Source organism: Leguminivora glycinivorella, chromosome 17 (assembly GCF_023078275.1).
Source record: "Leguminivora glycinivorella isolate SPB_JAAS2020 chromosome 17, LegGlyc_1.1, whole genome shotgun sequence".
Taxonomy (NCBI): Eukaryota; Metazoa; Arthropoda; class Insecta; order Lepidoptera; family Tortricidae; genus Leguminivora; species Leguminivora glycinivorella.
Genome location: NC_062987.1, coordinates 1,263,651 through 1,284,732, shown reverse-complemented (window position 1 = coordinate 1,284,732; position 21,082 = coordinate 1,263,651). Strand labels below are relative to the sequence as shown.

General features: G+C 38.6%; 1 protein-coding gene and 1 long non-coding RNA gene across 2 annotated transcripts; both read right to left on the bottom strand.

Moving 5' to 3' along the window:
- Window positions 1-649: 649 nt before the first annotated feature.
- LOC125235188 lies at window positions 650-3,773 on the bottom strand. The gene is made up of 2 exons (XR_007178056.1): window positions 3,536-3,773; window positions 650-1,154 (listed from the first exon to the last, which is right to left on the bottom strand). It is a non-coding gene; the product is annotated as an uncharacterized LOC125235188 (long non-coding RNA).
- Window positions 3,774-9,008: 5,235 nt separating this feature from the next.
- LOC125235555 (4-coumarate--CoA ligase 1-like) lies at window positions 9,009-19,302 on the bottom strand. Its single transcript, XM_048142153.1, has 9 exons — window positions 19,291-19,302; window positions 19,002-19,229; window positions 16,902-17,112; window positions 15,853-16,215; window positions 13,541-13,726; window positions 11,761-11,882; window positions 10,794-10,955; window positions 10,328-10,498; window positions 9,009-9,674 (listed from the first exon to the last, which is right to left on the bottom strand). The coding sequence occupies exons 1-9, from the start codon at window positions 19,300-19,302 to the stop codon at window positions 9,384-9,386; spliced, it is 1,746 nt and encodes a 581-aa protein (XP_047998110.1). The 3' UTR covers window positions 9,009-9,383.
- Window positions 19,303-21,082: the final 1,780 nt, after the last annotated feature.

Here is a 21,082-nt window from a genome sequence, read left to right as displayed (position 1 = left end):
ACGAGACGGGACGGGCCGGGACGGGCCGGGACAGGGATAAGGGTAGGGATAGGGACAGGGACAGGGACAGGGACAGCGACAGGGACAGGGACAGGGACAGGGTCAGGGACAGGGACAGGGACAGCGACAGGGACAGGGACAGGGATAGGGATAATATGGGTATCGTTAGAGGGATATGGATAATCGGTCGGCAATCGGTATCTAGGCAGTGTAAAAAGCAGGCGGCTCAGTGGGAAGGGATCGTTGTTGTAAGGGATAATTCAAGAAAGTACTTTTTACTCACCGACCATTAGTGTCGAAATACGGCTATGTGGGTTGTTTATAAAGGTTTCCCCAGCGTATATAGAATACATACCTACTCATACCTACTACCTACGCTGTGGTCGATGTGTAACATTTGTACAATCATTGCAAGCATTTCTTTAAAAACAATAGTATTATGTGTAATCGAAATAATCGCAGACAAATGTACCTACAGAGAAACCTACGGATCCAAATGAAAATCTTAATTATTATATACGTTTGAATAAGAATAAATTTAGTACGTGGGCGAAGCCGCGGGTAAAAGCTAGTTTAAACTTAAAATAATATATCGTCTGTGATCTAATGACTGTACATAATTATATTGTTTGAGTTTTGTTGTATGTTATTTTATTATGTTTGGTGTTGTATTTAATTTGACATTATTAAAATTTTCTTTGTGATATTATCTTGTGCTTCATACTTTTTTTAAGAGGAATCTATGTGATCTATATCCAATAGAAAATATGTTGTTGTAGGTACCTATATGAAGGGATCATTAGGCCAGGACAAAAACATCACATCAATTTAATACCAACATGTATTTTCCAATTCCCACAGAACAATATTTACAATTATTTCCATCCAATTACAATGACTCCAGAGGTCCGTCTCGTTTAAATGCTCGTAACAGAATGAATTACTCAGGTACTCGCTTGTGTTTTATAGCCGGCCGTTCCCGCCAAACTCCCCCCTCAATCGATCCGTTTGGACAAGTCGCGTGACAGACCACGTGACTTGTCCAAACAGTCAATCGACTGTTTCTTATACTTAATAAAATAGTATTAATTAGTGATTTAAATATGGAAATTCCGAAGCAATATCGTTTTTAAATTAAAATAATATTTAATTACCTTACAGCTCGGCCGTCCTACACATAGCGAGTCCCTTCGCTATTGTTTGAAAATGATTAAATATATCAACAACATCGAGACGTTATTAAGTAAATTAGTGGCATAGACGCATTTACTTGCAAAAATATAATTAGTTACTTATGTCTAGTAAGTATCACAACATCTAACAAATTAATTCTAGATCCATAGAAAAATAATCATTAAATAAATATACAACAACAAAAATTGAGACATAATTAAATCAATTTTGTTACTAAATGCCTTGCTAAAATCTTACATCTACAAATTTATAGTCCCTTACACAAACAATCATAAATTATTATATTTACTGTCTTAGAATTTACGATTATACATTTTGGACCAAGATTACAGGCTATAAATTAAATTATTACAGCATCTTCCACATCATAAGCCTCAATGTTAGTTTCTTCTACCCCTTGTACCTCTATATTTACAGCAGAAATTCACTTTAAGGACCTGCTTGTTGAGTTGAGTCATTTTTGTCATTAGCCTCAGGGTTATCCTTAACATTCGTGTTATTAGTCCTATAACAGTTTGAAGCCTGATGCCCTAACTTATGGCAAACCGTACAAGTCAATAAAGGTTTCTCACATTTGAAGCTAGGGTGGCCAATCTCGTCACAATTGAAGCACCGTATATTTGAACTGCTAGAATTTATTTTATTAGTCCCTGTTAGACGGTTATTGGTAATTGTGGTGTTACGTTCATTGTTATTTATTTTGATAGCTGTATTATTGTTGTCACGAGCTTGGCCAGCCTTTATGGTCCTAAAATATTTAAGTACTTCCTCAGGTTCCTTAAATTGAGCCGCTTGAGCACTAACTTTCACGGTGCGATCCTCTACGCCATTAAGAAGGCAATCAACGGCATGCTTGCTATAAATTTTACAGCGGTTGAGCAAATTTACTTTCCCGTAATAGTAGTGCTCAAACGACTCACCGTATTTGACTTTCTTAGCTAACATTTCCGTCAATAGTTCAGCGTAGTCCTCACGATAAGGAAATGATTCTATTAACTTCTGTTTCCATTCAGTCCAAGAAAATAACAACGTGGATAAGCCTTGATACCATGTTTTAGCTAGACCTGTCAGCTTGGGTAACGAATAGTGGATTATCTCCTTATCCTCCCATCCATAAATCTGTGCACACTCTTCCACTTTCGTTAGCCAAGTGAGAATAGTCTGCTCCTTAGAACTTGGGTCAAATTCAGGCACGACATTCGTGTTGAAAGTTAATTTGGGCTTATCCGAACGTTTGAAATTATCAAGAATATTCAAAAATTTGTCTAACATAACATTAGGATCACTTCCCTTACTTGTATCCCCTCGAGTCCTTTTGGCAGGTAGTACTGGCGATGCACCAGAAGATCCAGATGACGAATAACTTCTCTTCCTCCTTGTTCTCCTTTTCCTCCTCCTCCTGTACTCTTCCTCGTTGTTGTGATCGTCAAATCGATGCCGCGAGCGGCTCCTCCGTTGTGTCATATCATGTCCTTGTAGCATCCGCTCTATCCTCGAGCTAGACGCACATCCACTCAATCCATCATCCTTTCCTTCGCCCTTATCCCCGGGCATTCCATCATTATCATTATATCTATGTGACAGCCCTTCCCCTCGACTGTACACATAGTCTCCATCCTTATCCAATCCAATCCTTTCCTCGCGAGAACTTGGCTCTATCCTCGAGCCAGCCTCGCTTGCCATGTTATCTGAAACTTACTCGGAAAGCTTAAAATCTCGTACGAAAAGAACAACAAATAAAATATGGAGAAGCGTTGAAGTTATCTAATTAGCCCTTTAATGCAACCTAAGATTTTAATTCAAATGTTACAATTTTGATAATTAAGCCAAAGTCCAATAATAACTCAAAAGTGTATTGTTTTTGTACGTAAAAGTAAGATGATGGACAAAAATAAACCACCGCATATAAACAAAATAATTAATATAATTATAGTTAAGCCTAACATAAGTGAAACGAGTGAGAGCCTAAAGATTGGTATATGGTCATAAACTTTATTTATTTCAAAGTAATTTAAATAAGGTGTTTACAGTCCAGGAGTATGTCATCGAGTCAATGTTTATTACGACTTACAGGAATTGTGAAACGAATGAACGAGGAAAAGAAAATACATCAAAGCATTAACAGAAACAGAGAAAAAAAATGTTATTTGTTCAATCGATTCGATAATACCGTGAACATTTTAAAAACGTGTGTAAAAAACCATATCATTTTGCAGGTAGATACTTGTTCATATCAAGCGAAAAAAAAAAGAAATATACTTACGTTTTTATTATTTTATTGCTCGAGCGGTGAGCGCAGAAATTAAGGCAGGTTTTAGCCTTATAAATAATATTTAATTACCTTACATATATGAGCATATTTTTTTTTATTAAATGAAAATAGTACATACATACATGTATGGTGCAACATTGGGCCTAATTTAAATGTGCGAGAAAAAAGGTTTCCCCAAACGTATCGACGCGGAATCGGCTCTAGCCGACCAAAAATCGCTCGTTAGTGGGCATTTTCAGAATTTGGGACCCCCCAATTAGCATAAGTTGTTAACAAAAATTAACTCACTGTCAGTTTTGTGACGATAATTAAGCATGAAATTTCAATAAAAATATTGTTGTTGTGTCAATTACATAAACTTTAAACGATAATCTACATTCACAATGTGAGAAAAGTAAATTTTTAGACAGATTTTTATGCTTAATTGTTGTCACAAAACTGACAGAGAGTTAGTTAATTTTTGTTAACCACTTACGCTAATTGGGGGGACCCAAATTCTGAGAATGCCCTAGTATGAAGACGCTTAGGTACCTACGCATCATCGTCGCTGAACGCAGCCTTAGTACGCATGTTCAATACTAACGAGCGATTTTTGGTCGTCGAAAGCCGATTCCGCGTCGATATCTTTAGGCAAACCCTAACGCCGTGTCTTGCGTGGGCACGGACGCGCGACCGTCGCCGATACTTCCATATCGATAAGGTTTGATTTCGTATGCGTCGCATCGCCGTCGCGCGACCATCGCGCGATCGTCGCCCACGCAAGCCACGGCGTAAAATTACTTCGCGAGGGCTTGCTGGAGTGATTTTAAGACTATACCTACAGGAGCGAAAATGCTAAAATGGAAAGGGGACTCCTTTCAATTTGGGAATTTCAGTTAATTATACTAGTGTTTTTAACTAGATTTATCGAAAAAAAATTGTCCATTAAGAACAACTCAGTTAAAATATATTGCAAAAAATCTTTAAAGTCGAGGTTCCGCCGTCGACTGTTTCCTCCTTCAAAATTTAATAATCAATCGGAACTAAATTTGAGAATCTGAATAACAATGAAACAGTCTGTGTGGGACCGTTTAGGTTTTTTGGCTAATTGTTACCAATCTTGAGTAGGTATCACACCTTTTTTTGCGCCATAATGAAAAATATCAAAAAAATCAAACAGACCGACACAGATAAAAATAAAAGTAATTCTGTGTTTTTCAACATCATTGATCTATCTTCAAAAATAAAAACCAGGAAGGAAATAGTCGAGAGCGTTTGTATGGAGAGTTGACCCCTCCTGTATCGTCTTAAGAATCTAGTTGGCGGTATTCTTACGCCCAGAGTTACACAATGTTTATCATCAAACCTGCAATTAAAATAAAATGATTATATCATAACTCCCGCGGAAAAAGATTTGTCTATAACTCCCGCCACGCCTGCGTTCAATTGACATTTACTGCGGAAGTATGGTGGAAACAATCTAAATATGAAGTAGCTAGGCAATAAATCGAATTATTTTATTAAATATTTTTTTGATTTGTTTTTTTTTCGGGTTCGATTCCCGGCTTCGCCACCAGTGGACTTGATCGCTTTTTCTTTAGTGTAAGGTATCTATTTCAGTTTATAATCTAAATATGGTTTATTAGCTTTTGCCCGCGGCTTCGCTCGCGTTAGAAGGAGACAAAAAGTAGCCTACGGCACTCGATCCCTTCAAATATCTCCACTTAAAAAATCACGTCAATTCGTCGCTCCATTTTGCCGTGAAAGACGGACAAACAAACAGATACACACACTTTCCCATTTATAATATTATTAGTATGGATAATTGTACAATACATATGTGAGTGTGTACGGGAAAACGTCCCACTTTGTCGATTGCTATAAAGCCGCTTTGTCAGTTTATTCATATAAAGATACAAGTAAATCTCTCCTTAATGGTAACCGACAAAGTGGGACGTTTTACTAAACACACTCACATATGTTATTACGATCAGATCGTTAGGTAGTGGTGCGTGCGTTGAACTTCGTCACAGTATAAGGATAAATCAGTAGTTAATCTCCGGCAGCGGCGACGCGGTCGTTACTAACTACTGCGCAAGGTCACGCAGGGTTGTACCTGTGCTACTGTCCTACTCGTAGTAACTGTGTATGGCGCTATGCTAGTACCAACGCTCTTTCTACCTTTTTATCTAATAAAGATTCAAGTACGTGTTTGCTGACGAAATCGTATTTACATAAAATGTTTGAATAGATGTTTGCACAATATTTAAGTAGGTACCAAACTTTCGAGCTAGATAGATCGCAGCATCTACCTAAATGTCGTTACAGATAAATCCTTATTGATTTTAATGTGTCATTCTAGCTTTAAATCTCACTTTTACGCCATTTACGTAAGCAATAATGTACCTAACACTGCAAAAATATAACAACCACTTACTTTTCTGGGTGTCTAGGAATTCTAAAGAACATTCTGACATTTCCGCATTTTGAGAACTGTTCTCCATACACCCATAAACACTACAGTAACGAAAATATGTTATCGGTGCTGACGTCATTTTTTCCCGAACTCAACACGTCAACACAGCGCGCGAACGCGGCCCCGACTGTCCAGCCCAATACTTACCAGTTTCGCATGTATTCGGTGCATATGGAGAGTAGTTTTCGACACACCGCGCGGAGTGAAGTTTGTTAGAAGAGTTATTACTGCTTTATACTGTGACTTCGTCCTGATAACAAGGTAGGTACACTACAATAAGCTCTTGACATCATGTTGTATAGGTACTTCAACACGTTGATAATAGTTAATCCTGTTATTAAGCGCCACTCTTTGGGTGATAAAGATAAAATAAATATGTAATTAGGTACATACTCGTACTTACATATACTCGTACTATCAGTAAGCTTATTACTTGGGCATAGATTACCTTGCCTAAAATGTACAGTGACTAATCACTTTTGCTTTGGTCACTGCGAGATAGTGAAATTTGAAATGAATGGTAAAAACTAGTAGATACGTGATCTTCGCTGACCTCGCCTTCTTCTGCTTCGCCCGTCATCGTACCTCTTCATCTGCTAGAGCCCTGCATTACACCGTACATCGGTACGTCTTAATCCACCCCTTGACCTGCTACCACGACGTGTTCAGCAACCACCAGCGATACCACATGGACGTCTCCACCTCCCAGTCTAGTCTGTTGACCTTCATTGCACGAAGTAGAAATCCGTCGCATCGGTTTTTGGATTAGGTAGTGGATCATCCTAAAGCCTCCGCCACACATAAAGCGTTTTGATAGCGGAGCGGGACGCGCGCTGAATGCGCGCGCATTCCGCTCGCAATCCGCGCATATTCCGCTCGCAATCCGCGCTCGTTAGTTCCCGCCTGCGTCCGCTGGGCGCAACGCCATCGTTCGTCCGGCGCATCCCGCGCACCGCTATCATTGCGCTCCGCTGGCGCTAACGCTCCGCCTGCGCTCTCAAGGCGCGCATGTGTGGCCGAGCTTTAAGAGTCAATGACTGACCTGAAGCACTGATTGATGCCTTCCTGGTAGGCTTCAATCTTCATATACCGACGGCACTACTCCTCAACAATGTGGGTAGCTGGTGGCGAGTCGGGGCGTGTGGAGCCTTTTGTTGCAGGTGGGGAAACTGGACTACCAACATCGCGGCGGTGTGACGCCGGGGCGACTTACAACAGTTACAACGAACGGTGGCGCCATCTATCGGTTCGATGCGTCGTCTACACTCTCTATTTAAAGATCTCGGATATAATAGGAAAAATAATAACAATTTTATTGTATTTAATTATACTTTTGAGATGACACGATCGTGGTGTAATTAAACTCATTGACCTACTTTAAAAATAAATTTATTTTTAGTACAGTTGCTCAAAAAGTGCCCGTTTTTTGGCTGTTTAGCGTGCGAAAATTGGTTTTTATGCTCTCGTGCGTAAAAAGTACGACGTTTACGTACGTTTTACGACTACATACCGAGCTGTTTTAATATTAGCACAGAATATATATATTAGCAATATTAGTATATTTTACTAGGACAGAATAAAACTATAAACATACTATTAAGTGATTAATGTTTAAAACATTGATATTTCATATGTAATTGTTCATTTTTAGTCATACAAACATAATTTATAAAATGGTTTTACATTGAAAAAGTGGCTCATAATGAGTCGTGTAAACAAAATGTGAAATGGAACGAAACGCGTCGTCTGTCGCGCAGAAGGGCGACGCAACTTTTTTGTCTCCGTCGCTCGGTCTATGGGCTAGTATGAAGGTGTGCACACGTTTCTTGTCATTTTGACAGTTATCACTGGCCTGGCCTGGGCGAACGTATGTTATTAGTCGAAAAAAATATAATTTTAAATGCAGATTGTTGAAGACGACATTGATATCTGTCGTTTAATTGAAGAAGTAGAGGAAAGACTGATTTTATATGACAAGAATTTAAAATAATATTCCGACAATATTGAGAAAAAACGATGCCGGGTTGTAAAATTCTAACCAGTTCATCAAAACTTTTAAACACTCATTCTGAAGTACCAAAAATTTATTTTGGATAGGCTCTCAATTTCATGAAAAAAGAAAAAATCGCGTCCGTAATATCCAAAGATAATAGAATTAGTCTATGGTAATATCTTCTAAGTAGTCTGTGGTTGGTTGCGTCGCTGTCGTTCGCCCGTGTGCGCACCTTGGAAATTGTCGCAAGGAGTGACGACAGAGACAAAAAAGTCGCCGAGCAACTGTTGCATCCGTCTGCGCGGGGCCTTACCAATGTTACCAAGTTAATTGCTTGTATTGCGTTCAAAAACTTTAATATGTTACGCGATTTGTCATAATTATTTTGTTATTTGCAATACTTCGAGGCATAGATGGTCGATTGAATTAAAATGTAGGTATCTTAGGTAAAAAAAAAATGTCCTATAATAATAATATTTAAATGTCCTATATTAAACAATCGTCCCAAATGGTAAATGTTTATGTTTTTATGGCACACAATGAAATAAATAAATTGTGTTGGATGAATAGCAAAATCGAAAATATGAACGCAAGTTTAAAAGCTTCAAAGATAGGTACGTCAATGTCAATGCGAAAATTGGGAGTTCGGATTGTTTATCGTTTTATTTCGTTGTAGTAAGTAGTGTTTTTTCGCAACTATATTAAAAAACGTCGTTCATCACACGTGCGAGAATTCTCGCACTTATAACGAAATGTTATATCCTTATTTTTAATATCACACAATAGGTACTTTACATTTCATTTATATATCTCCGTGAACATAGTACCTATAATAGGTAATAGATTGCACAACAAGAGCATAAAGTGACCCATTTTTACCCGAGGCATTTTTTTAAAATATGCCCTTGTACACTCCGCTTTTTACTTCGATTGCGAGGAAAATAATTATATTTTTCACGGCAATTTTAAACCACGAAATTGAAAGTTGTAAAGCGAAAGAATACATAACCAATTCCCGCGCCAACTAACTTTTTTTAAATTTTCAACATGTGATCAGAGTTGACGACCAGAGTTGGTCAGACGCTTGGTTTTCTGCCAAGTCAAACATTTTGGAGCATTTTTGAACGATAATCAACTCCTATTTTATGTTATTTACTAAATTTTATGACAGAAAATACGGAATTCTAATAAATTGTAGCAAAAATAAAATAATATAACAAGTTTTGTCATCTACACTATTTTATTGCTCCGTGAAAATTTGCAATATGTTTTAACTGTTTGGCTGTTGAGACCGATTACCTTAGCCTTAGAAGAAAATTTTACTTTTATGCTCTAGAGCATAAAATGCGATTTTATTTCGTCTACGACGACATAAAGGTGCCCTTTTTGAGCATGAAAAGTGAAAATATAATATTATAATACCTATATATTTCGATATCTACAACTCATTTATCCTTATATTTTTATATTTACACATATTTCTCCTTCAACTCCCTCCTTAGTATCTTTCCCGTCGAGTTCTTCGGTAACTCTTCCAGAAACGTCACATCGCTTATTCTTTTATATTCAGCCACTCTTTCCTTCACGAAATCGGTTATATTTGTTGGGGCTACATTGTGTCCCTTCTTCAGGACTATGAACGCTTTGGGCGCTTCTCCGTTAGTCTGGTGGGGAACTCCAATAACTGCCGCATCGTCTACTGACGGATGGTCACGGAGGACACCTTCTAGTTCCGCTGGAGAAACTTGGAAGCCTTTGACCTGGATTATATTAAAAATGTTAACAAGAGATTTAAATTTACATGATACTGAGCTTCGTAAAGATAATCCACTTAAAGCAAAAGCTCGAGCGCTCGACAGTGTACCAGTAGATGACACTTTTAATTTTAAGCAGGGGCGGCTCACTCCGCGATCCTTTCGCCGCGCTACAAGTACATGCCGGCGGCCGCGAGTTCGCGGCCCATTCACTGGCGACGACCTTCGCGCGGCGCAATAGAATTCAATGTCGTCTGCACGCGTGCGGTCCGTTTGTTAATGTAGGTAAGAATTTAGAATGGCGGCGTTTTGTGAACATCAAAGGAGTGAGCCTTCTGTACATATATTTTGTGTCTTAAGTCATTAATAATGTGATCGAAGGTTGTCATCTCTTGGGCATAAGCGTGTCGTCAACGAATACTTTTACCTCATTAGAAAAACTACTGTCAAAACTCCCTTACCATCAGAAATCTACTAATTCATTTAGATTTCCGAGTGGGTAATGTGTTCTATGAGGTAACAAGGATACAGTGTCCTGATGATGCAAAAACTTTTGTGGTATCTATTTCCCGTAGTTATCAATTAAATTCACGATCTATATTCGCATCTATTTTCTACTGCCTATATATTTCTTAAAACGGACAATGGATAAAGAATACCTTTATAAGTTCTTTTAATCGATCAACAACAGTTATGATGCCATGCTCATCTCCGAACACCAAATCTCCACTCCTGAACCATCCATCATCAGTAAATGCTTCTTTATTTGCTTGAACATCGTTTCTATACCCTTTCATGACTTGTGGGCCACGAATCAACAGTTCGCCTTTCTGTAAAAAAATATATGAATAAATGAATGTTAAAGGACATATTTACAAAAATTGATTGAGTCTTATGGTAAGCTCAAGATGACTTGTGTTGTGGGTACTCACTACCTACTCAATCAACGTAATATAATACGTAGAAAACATCTGACTCAGGAACAAATATTTGTACTCATCACGTTTTTTACACAATTTGTCACGTTTATCGTGTGTACGCCTTATTATTTTAATTAGTTACAAAATTTAGATTCTTCCTTTGTCTCAAAATAAACCTTTAGTGAATACTTTTATTAGAAATTACCTTATTAGGTCCAAGAGTTTTTATATGTTCATCAACAATCTTAAGTTCAGTATTTGGAACAGGAAGACCAACACATCCATAGTTATTATTCCCTTTTGGAGTTATAGTTACCGCCGGTGAAGTTTCTGTTAAACCGTAGCCTTGCCTGAAGTCAAATTTTCTCTGAAAAGAGAAAAAAAATGAAGTATATAAAAATACCTTTATCAGGAGCAATCAATGAAACTGCACGCTTTTCTCCTAAAACTGGCATGTTCTGTGACTTTAAAGATAATAATGGGTTTTATAGTTTTTTTCTACGACGCAACTTATTGCAAAATTATTGATATTGAAGGTGCGATTGAAGAGAATCAAGAGAATAACTGTCAAAGTAAAACTTGCAGTCGTATGTACTTAGTGCACAGACTGCATCTCGACACAGGATTAAAATATTAACTTCCTGTTATTTGAAGTGACAAATACCTAATACCAATTATATTATTGTATTACCTAATACAATTTTTTCACTTTAAGGCATTACGTATGTTCAAAGTATGTTTTAACAACATTTCACAGAAATGGGTTGGGAATTAAATTCCTTGACAGTACACAATGAGAGAGATCGATCCATAGGGCTTCAGTCTCTATAAAAAATGTGAATATCGAGTTAGGAGAGGATTTAAAAATTATTTGTCTCATCTAACACTAGGCAGCTTTTCTTGTCGTTGGCGCCCAACGTGGGACTAAACTGGTAAACAAATCATTACCAAAATATGTTCATTTAATATTCTGTAATTAGTAGATTACGGTTTAGGCCGTTTTCACATTATCCGATCCGATATCGGATGTAGGACCGACATCCTACATCCGATAAACGCTTCCGACAGTGTCAATGGATGTAAATCAATGAAGTTCATCGTTGGTTTAAAAGATTTTATATTTTATATTTATATTTGGGTGCATCTTTTCTTGAATCAAGTGGTATATTTACCTTTGCCCTTTCCATGAATCTATCAGCATCTGCCGTTGTTAGAGGAGCAGACCCGTTGATGATCACTTCGAGGTGTTTGAATGTCTTCGGAGTTGCGGATGGATGGGTAGCCATTAATAGCACTGGAAAATTTAATCGTTATAACTTGATAGCTATTTTAGAAAGTAATGGTTATCTATTTCAAGGGTGCAAAGTTGTATTTTAACGCCGAGTGTGGAACTGAAAAACGAGCAAGTAAAAGGATCCTATAGTTGAACCACAAGCGAAGCGAGTGGTTCGATAATAGAATCCTGAACTTGGCGAGTTTTTCAACACACGAGAAATAATAGTACATTGTGCAACAAGGGGCGGAAGTTGAATATTACTAACGAGAGTAAGTTAAATCGCGACGGCTTGCCGGAGCGATTTAAAGACTCGAGTTAGTAATATTCATACTCCCCGAGTTACACACAATGTTTTTCATCACACTCGCAATGTAAAAAATATGTAAATAGATGTAAAAAAGTTAAGTATGGTACAAGAAATTTCATTATTCCCTTGGGAGAACGATTTTTCTATAACTCACGCTCCACCTGCCTGCAATATCACATTTAAAGTGCGGGTGTGATGAAAAGGTTGTTGCTTACGTCTCCAATACAGATTTTCCATTGAAGTAGCTAGTTGTTCTATTTTATTCATCGTAATGTTATTTTTATATGACTTTGTTTTCAGCCAAAATTTATTTGCTAGATAATATCTGCGTATATGCAGTGGCGAAAGACTGAGCTCGGATTCCATTACGTGAATTGGTGAGCTTTTAATAAAGCCTCCGATCGTGCGCATGCAACGATTTTGTAACCGGTCTAACTTAATCAAAGTACTTTTGTGCCCATTTCCGTACAAAAAACTAGCATAATCTAGCCTACTACGTATAGTTGCAATATATAGCCTTCTTAAGTTGTCAGGGTGGATACCCCATCCTGGTCCAGCTAAAATTTTAATAGTTATTTGTTATACAAGGGGGCAAAGTTGTATTTTAACGCCGAGTGTGGAATTGAAAAACGAGCAAGAGAAAGGATTCTATAGTTGAACCACGAGCGAAGCGAGTGGTTCGAGAATAGAATCCTGAACTTGCGAGTTTTTTAACACACGAGAAGTAAAATACATTTGCACCCGAGTGTAATACAAAACTTTTCCCCTCACTATAGCGAGGAAACTACAACGCAAAAAAATACGTTTATCACTGCTTCCAGTAGTTCCACAGGTGGTAAATCATCTTTATTACTAGATTCACCTACTTTTATCAATTTTAAAGCAGTTAATTTGACTTTATTCAAGGTCAAATTACTTTACCTACTTGTGGATAAAATGCGTTTTTACCCGCTGGTATTAAAGGACAAAACACGTGTTTCCAAGCTAGTGAGGGGAAAAATACATTTGCCCCGTGTGTAGCACAAAATTGTCCCTTCACTATAGCGAGGAAAGTACAACGCAAAACGAGTTTATCACTGCTTCCAGTAGTTCCACAGGTGGTAAATTATCTTCATCACTCGATTCACCCAATTTTATCAATTTTAAAGCAGAAACTTGACTATTCAAGGTCAAATTACTCTATCCACTAGTGGATAAAATGCGTTTTTACCCGCTGGTCTTAAAGGACGTGTTTTCGAACTAGTGAAAAGGGAAAAGTAAACGATAAACATCAATAGAAAGTAGAGGTAGGTACATAAAATGATATTAAACGCCAATTTAAGATAAGATGGCTAGTTTTGTCATTTTGACAAACAAAAAATATTCATACCTATCGGAGGGACAACATACAAAACGTTGCACTTATACTTTTCCAAGGTTCGCAAGAACAGTTGAGGCTGGAACTTCGGCAAGGTCACCAGCTTAACTCCCTGGGACAACTTGTGGAACATCATCACTTCTGCGCCGTATATGTGGAAAAATGGCAGCACTGCCATCACGGCATCTTGGTGGGTCGCTGAAAATCAACTGAAAATTAATATAATACTTAGGTAGGTAATTAGAAAAATGTAATGTATATTTGTAATATACATATATTTAAGTTAGTTTTAGTTTAATATTTATTATGTTTTAGTGTACTTTGTGTAATACAACACTTTTGAAGTTTCGGTAAAAAAAAATATACATATGTATTTTTTGTAATGTATGTAAGTACCTATTTAATTGAGACATAATTTAAAATTGCGCGTAAAAAACTGAGACCGATATAAATCAAGGAATTAGGGTGCCTTTAATTTAAACCAGAGATGCGCTACGTGGATGTGTTTGATATCCACCAATCAGCTTGGTCAGCTTGGTCGATCGCTCAGCGGAGGTCGCGGGTTCGAACCCCGGCTCGTACCAATGAGTTTTTCGGAACTTATGCGCAAAATGACATTTGATATTTGCCAGTGGCTTTTCGGTGAAGGAAAATATCGTGAGGAAACCGGACTAATTCAAATAAGGTCTAGTTACCCTTCGGGTTGGAAGGTCAGGGTGGCTAGCCGAATGGCACAATCGCTCACGAAACGCTCACGAAACGAAGCGCTAGTAGATATCTATCTCTATCGCGCTTGCGTATTGGCGCGACAGAGCCAGCGGCGTATCGCTTTCGTTTGGCGTCGGAGAAATGCCATTCGGCTACGGGGCCAGGCCCCGATAGATATCTACTAGCGCTTCGTTTCGTGAGCGTTTCGTGAGCGATTGTGCCATTCGGCTAGCCACCCTGATGGCAGTCGATTTCGTAAAACTAGTCCCTACGCCAAACCACGCCAAACCTTGGGATTAGTTGTCAAAGCGGATCCAGGCTCCCGTGAGTCGTGTCAAATGCCGGGATAACGCAAGGAGGATGATGATTGTTGCCGGTGACTGTACATTATTAACTACTTAATTACAAACTAGAATTATGAGTAGGTATTCATAATTCTAGTTTGTAGTACATTATCCGGTGATCCCGTTGATCCCCATAGGTACCTTATGTGCTTAAGCTATTATCAAGACTTATGGATGGCGGCGTGTGGATTTTCATTTGACGTATATTCTCATTATGCAGATAAGAAGAGATAAAAATTGCAACTGCACGTTTTGTTAACTTAATGAACTTTTTAATTGTTATTGTGAGATAAAAGACGGACCATGCGGCAAATGGCGTGGGTGCTAAAATACCTAACTACTTATTGTCCTGGATTTGTAAGAACCTCTTCTTGACACATGACATCGTCCACAAAACGTAAACTCGCGCCACCTAATGAAATTTAAAATAAAATCCTGTAGTAATATTTAAAAAAATCAAGTACTTACAAACAATATTTCGCTTACTTTAAACATAATCTAACACATGTTATATTTTTGCGGATCTTCGTTGGTGAGTATTTTACGATATTAATTTATCACACAGCATTTACTTATCATGACATTTATCGTTAATTTTTATTTTTAAACTAGTGCTGTAGCACAGTCTATCACTTCGATTCAAATGACATTTCCGTCCAAGAAAATTTGAATTTCGCGGCTTATTTCAGTGACAAGATTTTAGCAATCGGTGCTTTGTTAAGTTTAAATTTAATAATCGTTTCTAGTTTACAATTTCAATTATATTTTTAATTACATCCCACCATACAATCGATTCAAACAATTCGTAAATAATCGCTAGATTTTGCAAACGATTCGTCTTAGCCACATCTCTACAAATTTCAATGGAAATGTGTCAAAAAGAGGTTCTAAAAAATCCGGGACAATATATAATCAGACAAACCATCTTTTAAAGTTATAAAACATAAATTTATGGGAAAACAGATTCCTGTTGACTGACATTTTGGCCGTCTTGTCAAACTAAATTTTACATGAAATCGCCAGGCACAGCGAAAGCACAAACAGTCATACAGTACGATGTAGACGCAGATCAAAATGAAAAGTCAGAAGTCGTGAACAATGGTTAAATCTCTGTTAGATAAGTGTTCCTGAAAAGAAAGGATCCTCTCTGGGAATTACAACGCAAAGTACAACTAGAGAACTAGACATGCTTAACATTTTAACTGTAGGGGAAGTCTTTTTTAATGATTCAAATTTCCCTCATAATTATATATAATATTTAAAGTTTATTACCTGTTGTTTCATTATGCATTTTGATAACAGGCTCATTCATTTGTTCACAATTTGCCACTAAATTCCTATTCGTTAACTCCACTCCTTTTGGGATTCCCGTTGTGCCGCTCGAGTAAGGCAAGAAGCATACATCTTCAGCACTTCTTCTGACTTCTTTCAATGGCGACAAGTCAACACTGACGTCAACACTTAGTTCCTTGAACCGTATCGTGCCAACTGGTACTTCTGTGTCTTCAGTTCTGACTATAACGATGGGTATGTCCAAGTTTGGCAGTCTAAGAGCAGATTTGACGACGTCTACTGTCTCTCGTACAGTCACTATTACTTTTGCGCCTGTCGTGACCAGTTGGCGTTGGATTTCGTCTGGAATAAAAAGAAGAACTAAGAAACGATATATTAACATCTACATTCAACCTTCTTTAAAATAAAATATATGAATCTCAAAAGTGCCAAAAGGATTCCGGTGCCTGATAATTAGCCAGCTTTTATTTACTTTCACCTGTCCCGTTCTGTCTGTAATCAAATCTTGCATGTTTTTGACGCACTTCCCAGTTTCCAATAGAGCTGAAATTTTTCATAGGTACATATGTAAATCACGTGACAATGCAATATAATGGCATCATGGAGCTGAGGTGATGGAGCAGAAAGGTGACCATAGGAACTCTGTAATTAAATTTAGTAACTCCATCGAGTAAGGGGTTTTTAGAAATGTCCCGGAGAACAGTAGATGACTTTTGAAAGAAAAGTACAGTCGGCGATAAAAGCTTGTGTCAAAAATGTTTTTTTTTGGGAAAATACTTTTTTCATCTGTAGCGCCAAATGCCAAGGTAGCGACCGAATGGGCGCCACTAATTACCAGAGGCCGAGGTAGACCAAAGATGAGATGGCGGAAAGACCTCGACTCATTTTGTGGCGGCTAGAGAGAGCATGCACAGAGCCGTGACGAGTGGCGGAAAATAGGGGAGGCCTTTGCCCAGCAGTGGGACACATTATAGGCTATATAGAAAAAAAATCTGTAGCGCATCAACAGTCGATGCAAACGCACTCACGCGCAGTGTAAGTAGGGTTGATGGTGGTAATAACGCCACCAGCGCCCAGCACGCCCAAGGCCACGACGGGGTAGTCGGGCACGTTGGGCAACATGACAGCTACGGTGTCACCGTCACGGACGCCCAGCTTGCTGCGCAGGTTCGCCGCGAAGGTCGCCGACAGCTTGAATCCCTGGGAGTATGTGTAGCCCCGACCTGTGAAACCGCACACCTGGAATTTCAGAAATAATTATATCAACTTATGGTAAGAGCCTCCGCTAGCTGACGCGAATTACCCGGAACGAACGCGCGCGTCTAAGAAATGGTATGAACAGACCCCGTAGGCCGTAGCCGAATGGCATTTTTGTGACGCGAACCGCCACCGAAACGCCGCAGAAATGTAGTCTGGCTCTGTCGCGCCAATACGCAAGAGCGATAGAGATAAATATACGAAAGAGATGTTATCGTGAGCGTTTCGTGAGCGCATTCGGCTACGCACACAGCTCTAAAGGGCGCGGAGCGCGTCTAACGGACTTTACATAATATTAGCGGGAGGGACCCGTGAGCTTGCGCACGCGGCGGCTAGCGGAGCAGAGGCCCTAAGTAACTGCTCTAACTGGCCCCGTACCCGAATGGCATTTCTACGACGCGAAACGAAAACGAAACGCTGCGAAAGGTAGTCTGGCTCTGTCGCGCCAATACGCAAGTGCGATAGAGATAGATATATACGAGCGTTTCGTTTCGTGAGCGTGTGTGCTTTCGGCTACGCACGCTGTTTCGAACTTAACCACGCCCTTTCCTCCCGTGGGTGTCGTAGAAGTCTACTACAAGTTTAACTGTGGTGTGGGCGATGGGCTAGCAACTTGTAACTGCAATATCACAATTTCGGTATTTTTCCATCCGTTAGTTAATTCCTAAGGGCCACTTGCATGGACGAAAATGGAGGGTTAACCCACCATTTTATATGGAATTTGACAGATGACAGCCCACTAACCCTGAGTTAAGTGGTTGGTGCAAGTGGGCCTAAGAGGGGCAATGAAACTTGATCAGTTTCTTGTGCTCTGCCTACCTCTTTTGGGAATGTTGTATATGTAGTATTATGAAATAGGTTCGGTAACATTTAAATGGTGTGTATGGTAAATAATAGAGGCCTCTTTTCCGTAATAAATATTATTTAATATGTTTGGGACTTCAAGGTAGTAGTCTGGTAGGTACCTAACTTAAAGTATGTGTTGCCTACGAGTATGTTACCAACTTACCATATTAGCGGTACCTATGTTACCATATTAGAGGTAGGCCTACGCTTAATACCCATAACGCAGCAAACTTGCATTTCATCTGTACCATCTTTGAGCGTGTAAACACCAGGTAAACATCGTGTAAAGGTGCTGTGTACGGCGCATCATCTTGAACTTTGTCGGTATGCAGAAGGTCGTTAATACGGCCTTAGCGGTGTAGGTACGTGAACACGGAATAAATAATAATATCTATTTGTCCGCGGCTCGGCTTCGCTCGCGTTAAATTCGAAAATGCTCCATACAAATATCTACCCCCCCCCCCCCCCCCCCATCATAGGGCCAGCATAGGAAGTTAGAAAGAGACAAAAAGTAGCATGTCACTCTCCATCCCTTCAACACCTTCTTCTTCCTCCTACCCTTATCCCACGTTATGTGGGGTCGGTACAACATGTCTCTTCCTCTTCCATTCTCCCCTATCTTTCGTCATCTCAACACTCATATCTTTCTTTCTCATATCCTCTTTCACACAATACATCCATCGTTGTTTGGGATTACCCCTCCCTCTCCATCCCTTCAACTATCTCCACTTAAATAATCACGTGTCGCTCCGTTTTGCTGTGAAAGACGGACATACAAACAGACACACACACTTTCAAAATGTTTCAAAAGTATGGATAATATATAAAAAAAAAGGGTTAAATTGTGGCGTAGGCGAGAGGCAGGCAACCTCTCACTGCAATTTGTCATGCAAATGTCACAATTTGGATTTCTTTCAACCCCTTTTTGCCAAGAGTGGCACTGAAACTTAGTAGTTCATGTGCTCTGCCTACCCCTTTATGGGATACAGGCGTGATTATATGTATGTATAAAAATAAAGATTTACCGCTATAGTCCGGTCCGGCCATTTCTCCAAATTTTGCCATACGTAATCATGCAACGTACACGCCGGTATTTCAACATCTTTGAAAGGTGACTTTATAATTCCTTCTTGAGTCCAAGGTGTTTCAGATAAGGTTCGCGCAATACTAAGGGATTTGAAGCCCTTTTTGCTAGCGCCATAGTACGGTTTGCAGCGAATAACGATTTTGACGCCATGATTCTTGTGTAGCCCCTGAAATGATGAAATGAAATTATAAATTTGGATCCATATTCCATATCTATCTATTACTTACATGTTTTCCCATGCGGGGTCTAACTCGTCTCTATGCCATTATTAGTTTATACTTTATTTTAAGGTACAGCGGGGCAAATCTCGACTGGGGGCAAATGTAACTGGTCCATTTTTTCCATGTTTTACAATGTTTGCATTATTACATAGAGTGTCCACCGTTTATAAATGGTAGGCGTGTTCAGTGGATACATTTAGAACTCAACATCATAGTGTAATAATGAAAAAAATGGATCAGTTAAAATTGCCCCCAGTCGAGATTTGCCCCGCTATACCGTATAATATGTAAATTGTAAACGCTTTGTGATCAATTGATCATTCGTATATCTGTAGCCAGTGTAGCCACAAACATTTCCTATGGTATACTCATGGTTGTGGAAACCTGGGTTTAAGTAATTAGTGTTTATAGAATAATGATTGAAAACGTGATCGCTAAATATAATAACTACTTCATTGAGATATTTTAACGACTTCGCTAATGTAAATTCCTCATCTAAATCTAACTTTTTTTTGTTTCTTATTTAGTTTATAAATATGTATCAAGATTTTTTTTAAATGAAGACAGCACTGGTTACTTTTAGATATATAAGATATCTTTTTGAAAATTTGTAAACCACAACTTTCTATTAATTCCGTTAATTACATTATTTTTTAAAACGTCGGTAAAACATTTTTTTTTTTAATTATTAACAAATATTTTCAATACCTTCGTCTCTCTTTTATCAGGTATATAGTAGGTATTTTGTTTAAAACAGAAATGTGCCTTAAAAAGAAACCATATTATGAAAGCATTGCTATGTAAGTACCTACTTTAGATTGTATGAATTCAATGTTCTTTTATAAAAACCAACCATTAAAATAATATAAAGTACTAGCTTTTGCCCGCGGCTTTGCTCGCGTTAAATTCGAAAATGCGGAACGCTCCATACAAACTTCCACCCCCCATTTTAGGGAAGAGGGGTGTTAGAAAGAGACAAAAAGTAGCCAATGCCACTCTCCACCCCTTCAACTATCTGCACTTAAAAAAATCACATCCAGTCAACACTGCCTTAGACGGACAAACAAACAGACACACAAACACTTTCCCATTTATAATATTAGTATATATGGATAATGTTTCCTTACACTTTTTCTCTTTATTGTGCAACTAGATAAAAGTGTACAAATGACGCACTTAATGCCAAAGGGCATTCTCTACCAGTCAACCATTGGGTCAAACACAGACAAATATAATCGTGAGATCGTGATATCAAATATATACTTACTTTCCACTGATGACCAAATCACTAAGTTCGTGTATGTATAATTTTTTTCTAGTTTTTTAAAATATCATATAATTCATATACATATGACATTAGACTTAGAACACGTTTTGTATGCACGCCGGTCGGACAAACACTGATATAACATTATGTTTATTTGCTCCATGTGATTCACAATCCTGTTTTCGACAATGACCAATAACTATTCTAACTTGGTCCACAGTATCACTAGAATCACGTGTAGCTTATATTGGCATATACCTACACATGAGTCGGATATCAGCTTAGTGAATAATGAACAGCTATGATAATGTTCGTTTCTTTCGGACTGTTGACACTGAGGTCGTTTTGTGGTCGAATGTTGTCTATAATGAACAGTCCTCAATGACCTTGGATATTATTTTAATCGTTATCAGCCGGCATAGCCGAAGTCGACAACCGTGGACGCTACGTGCCGATCAAAACGCATTCTGGGTCTGTCACGCCACTACAGTAGACTGAGTGAGAGCTAGCTACGAAACGCTTGCGCAGCGT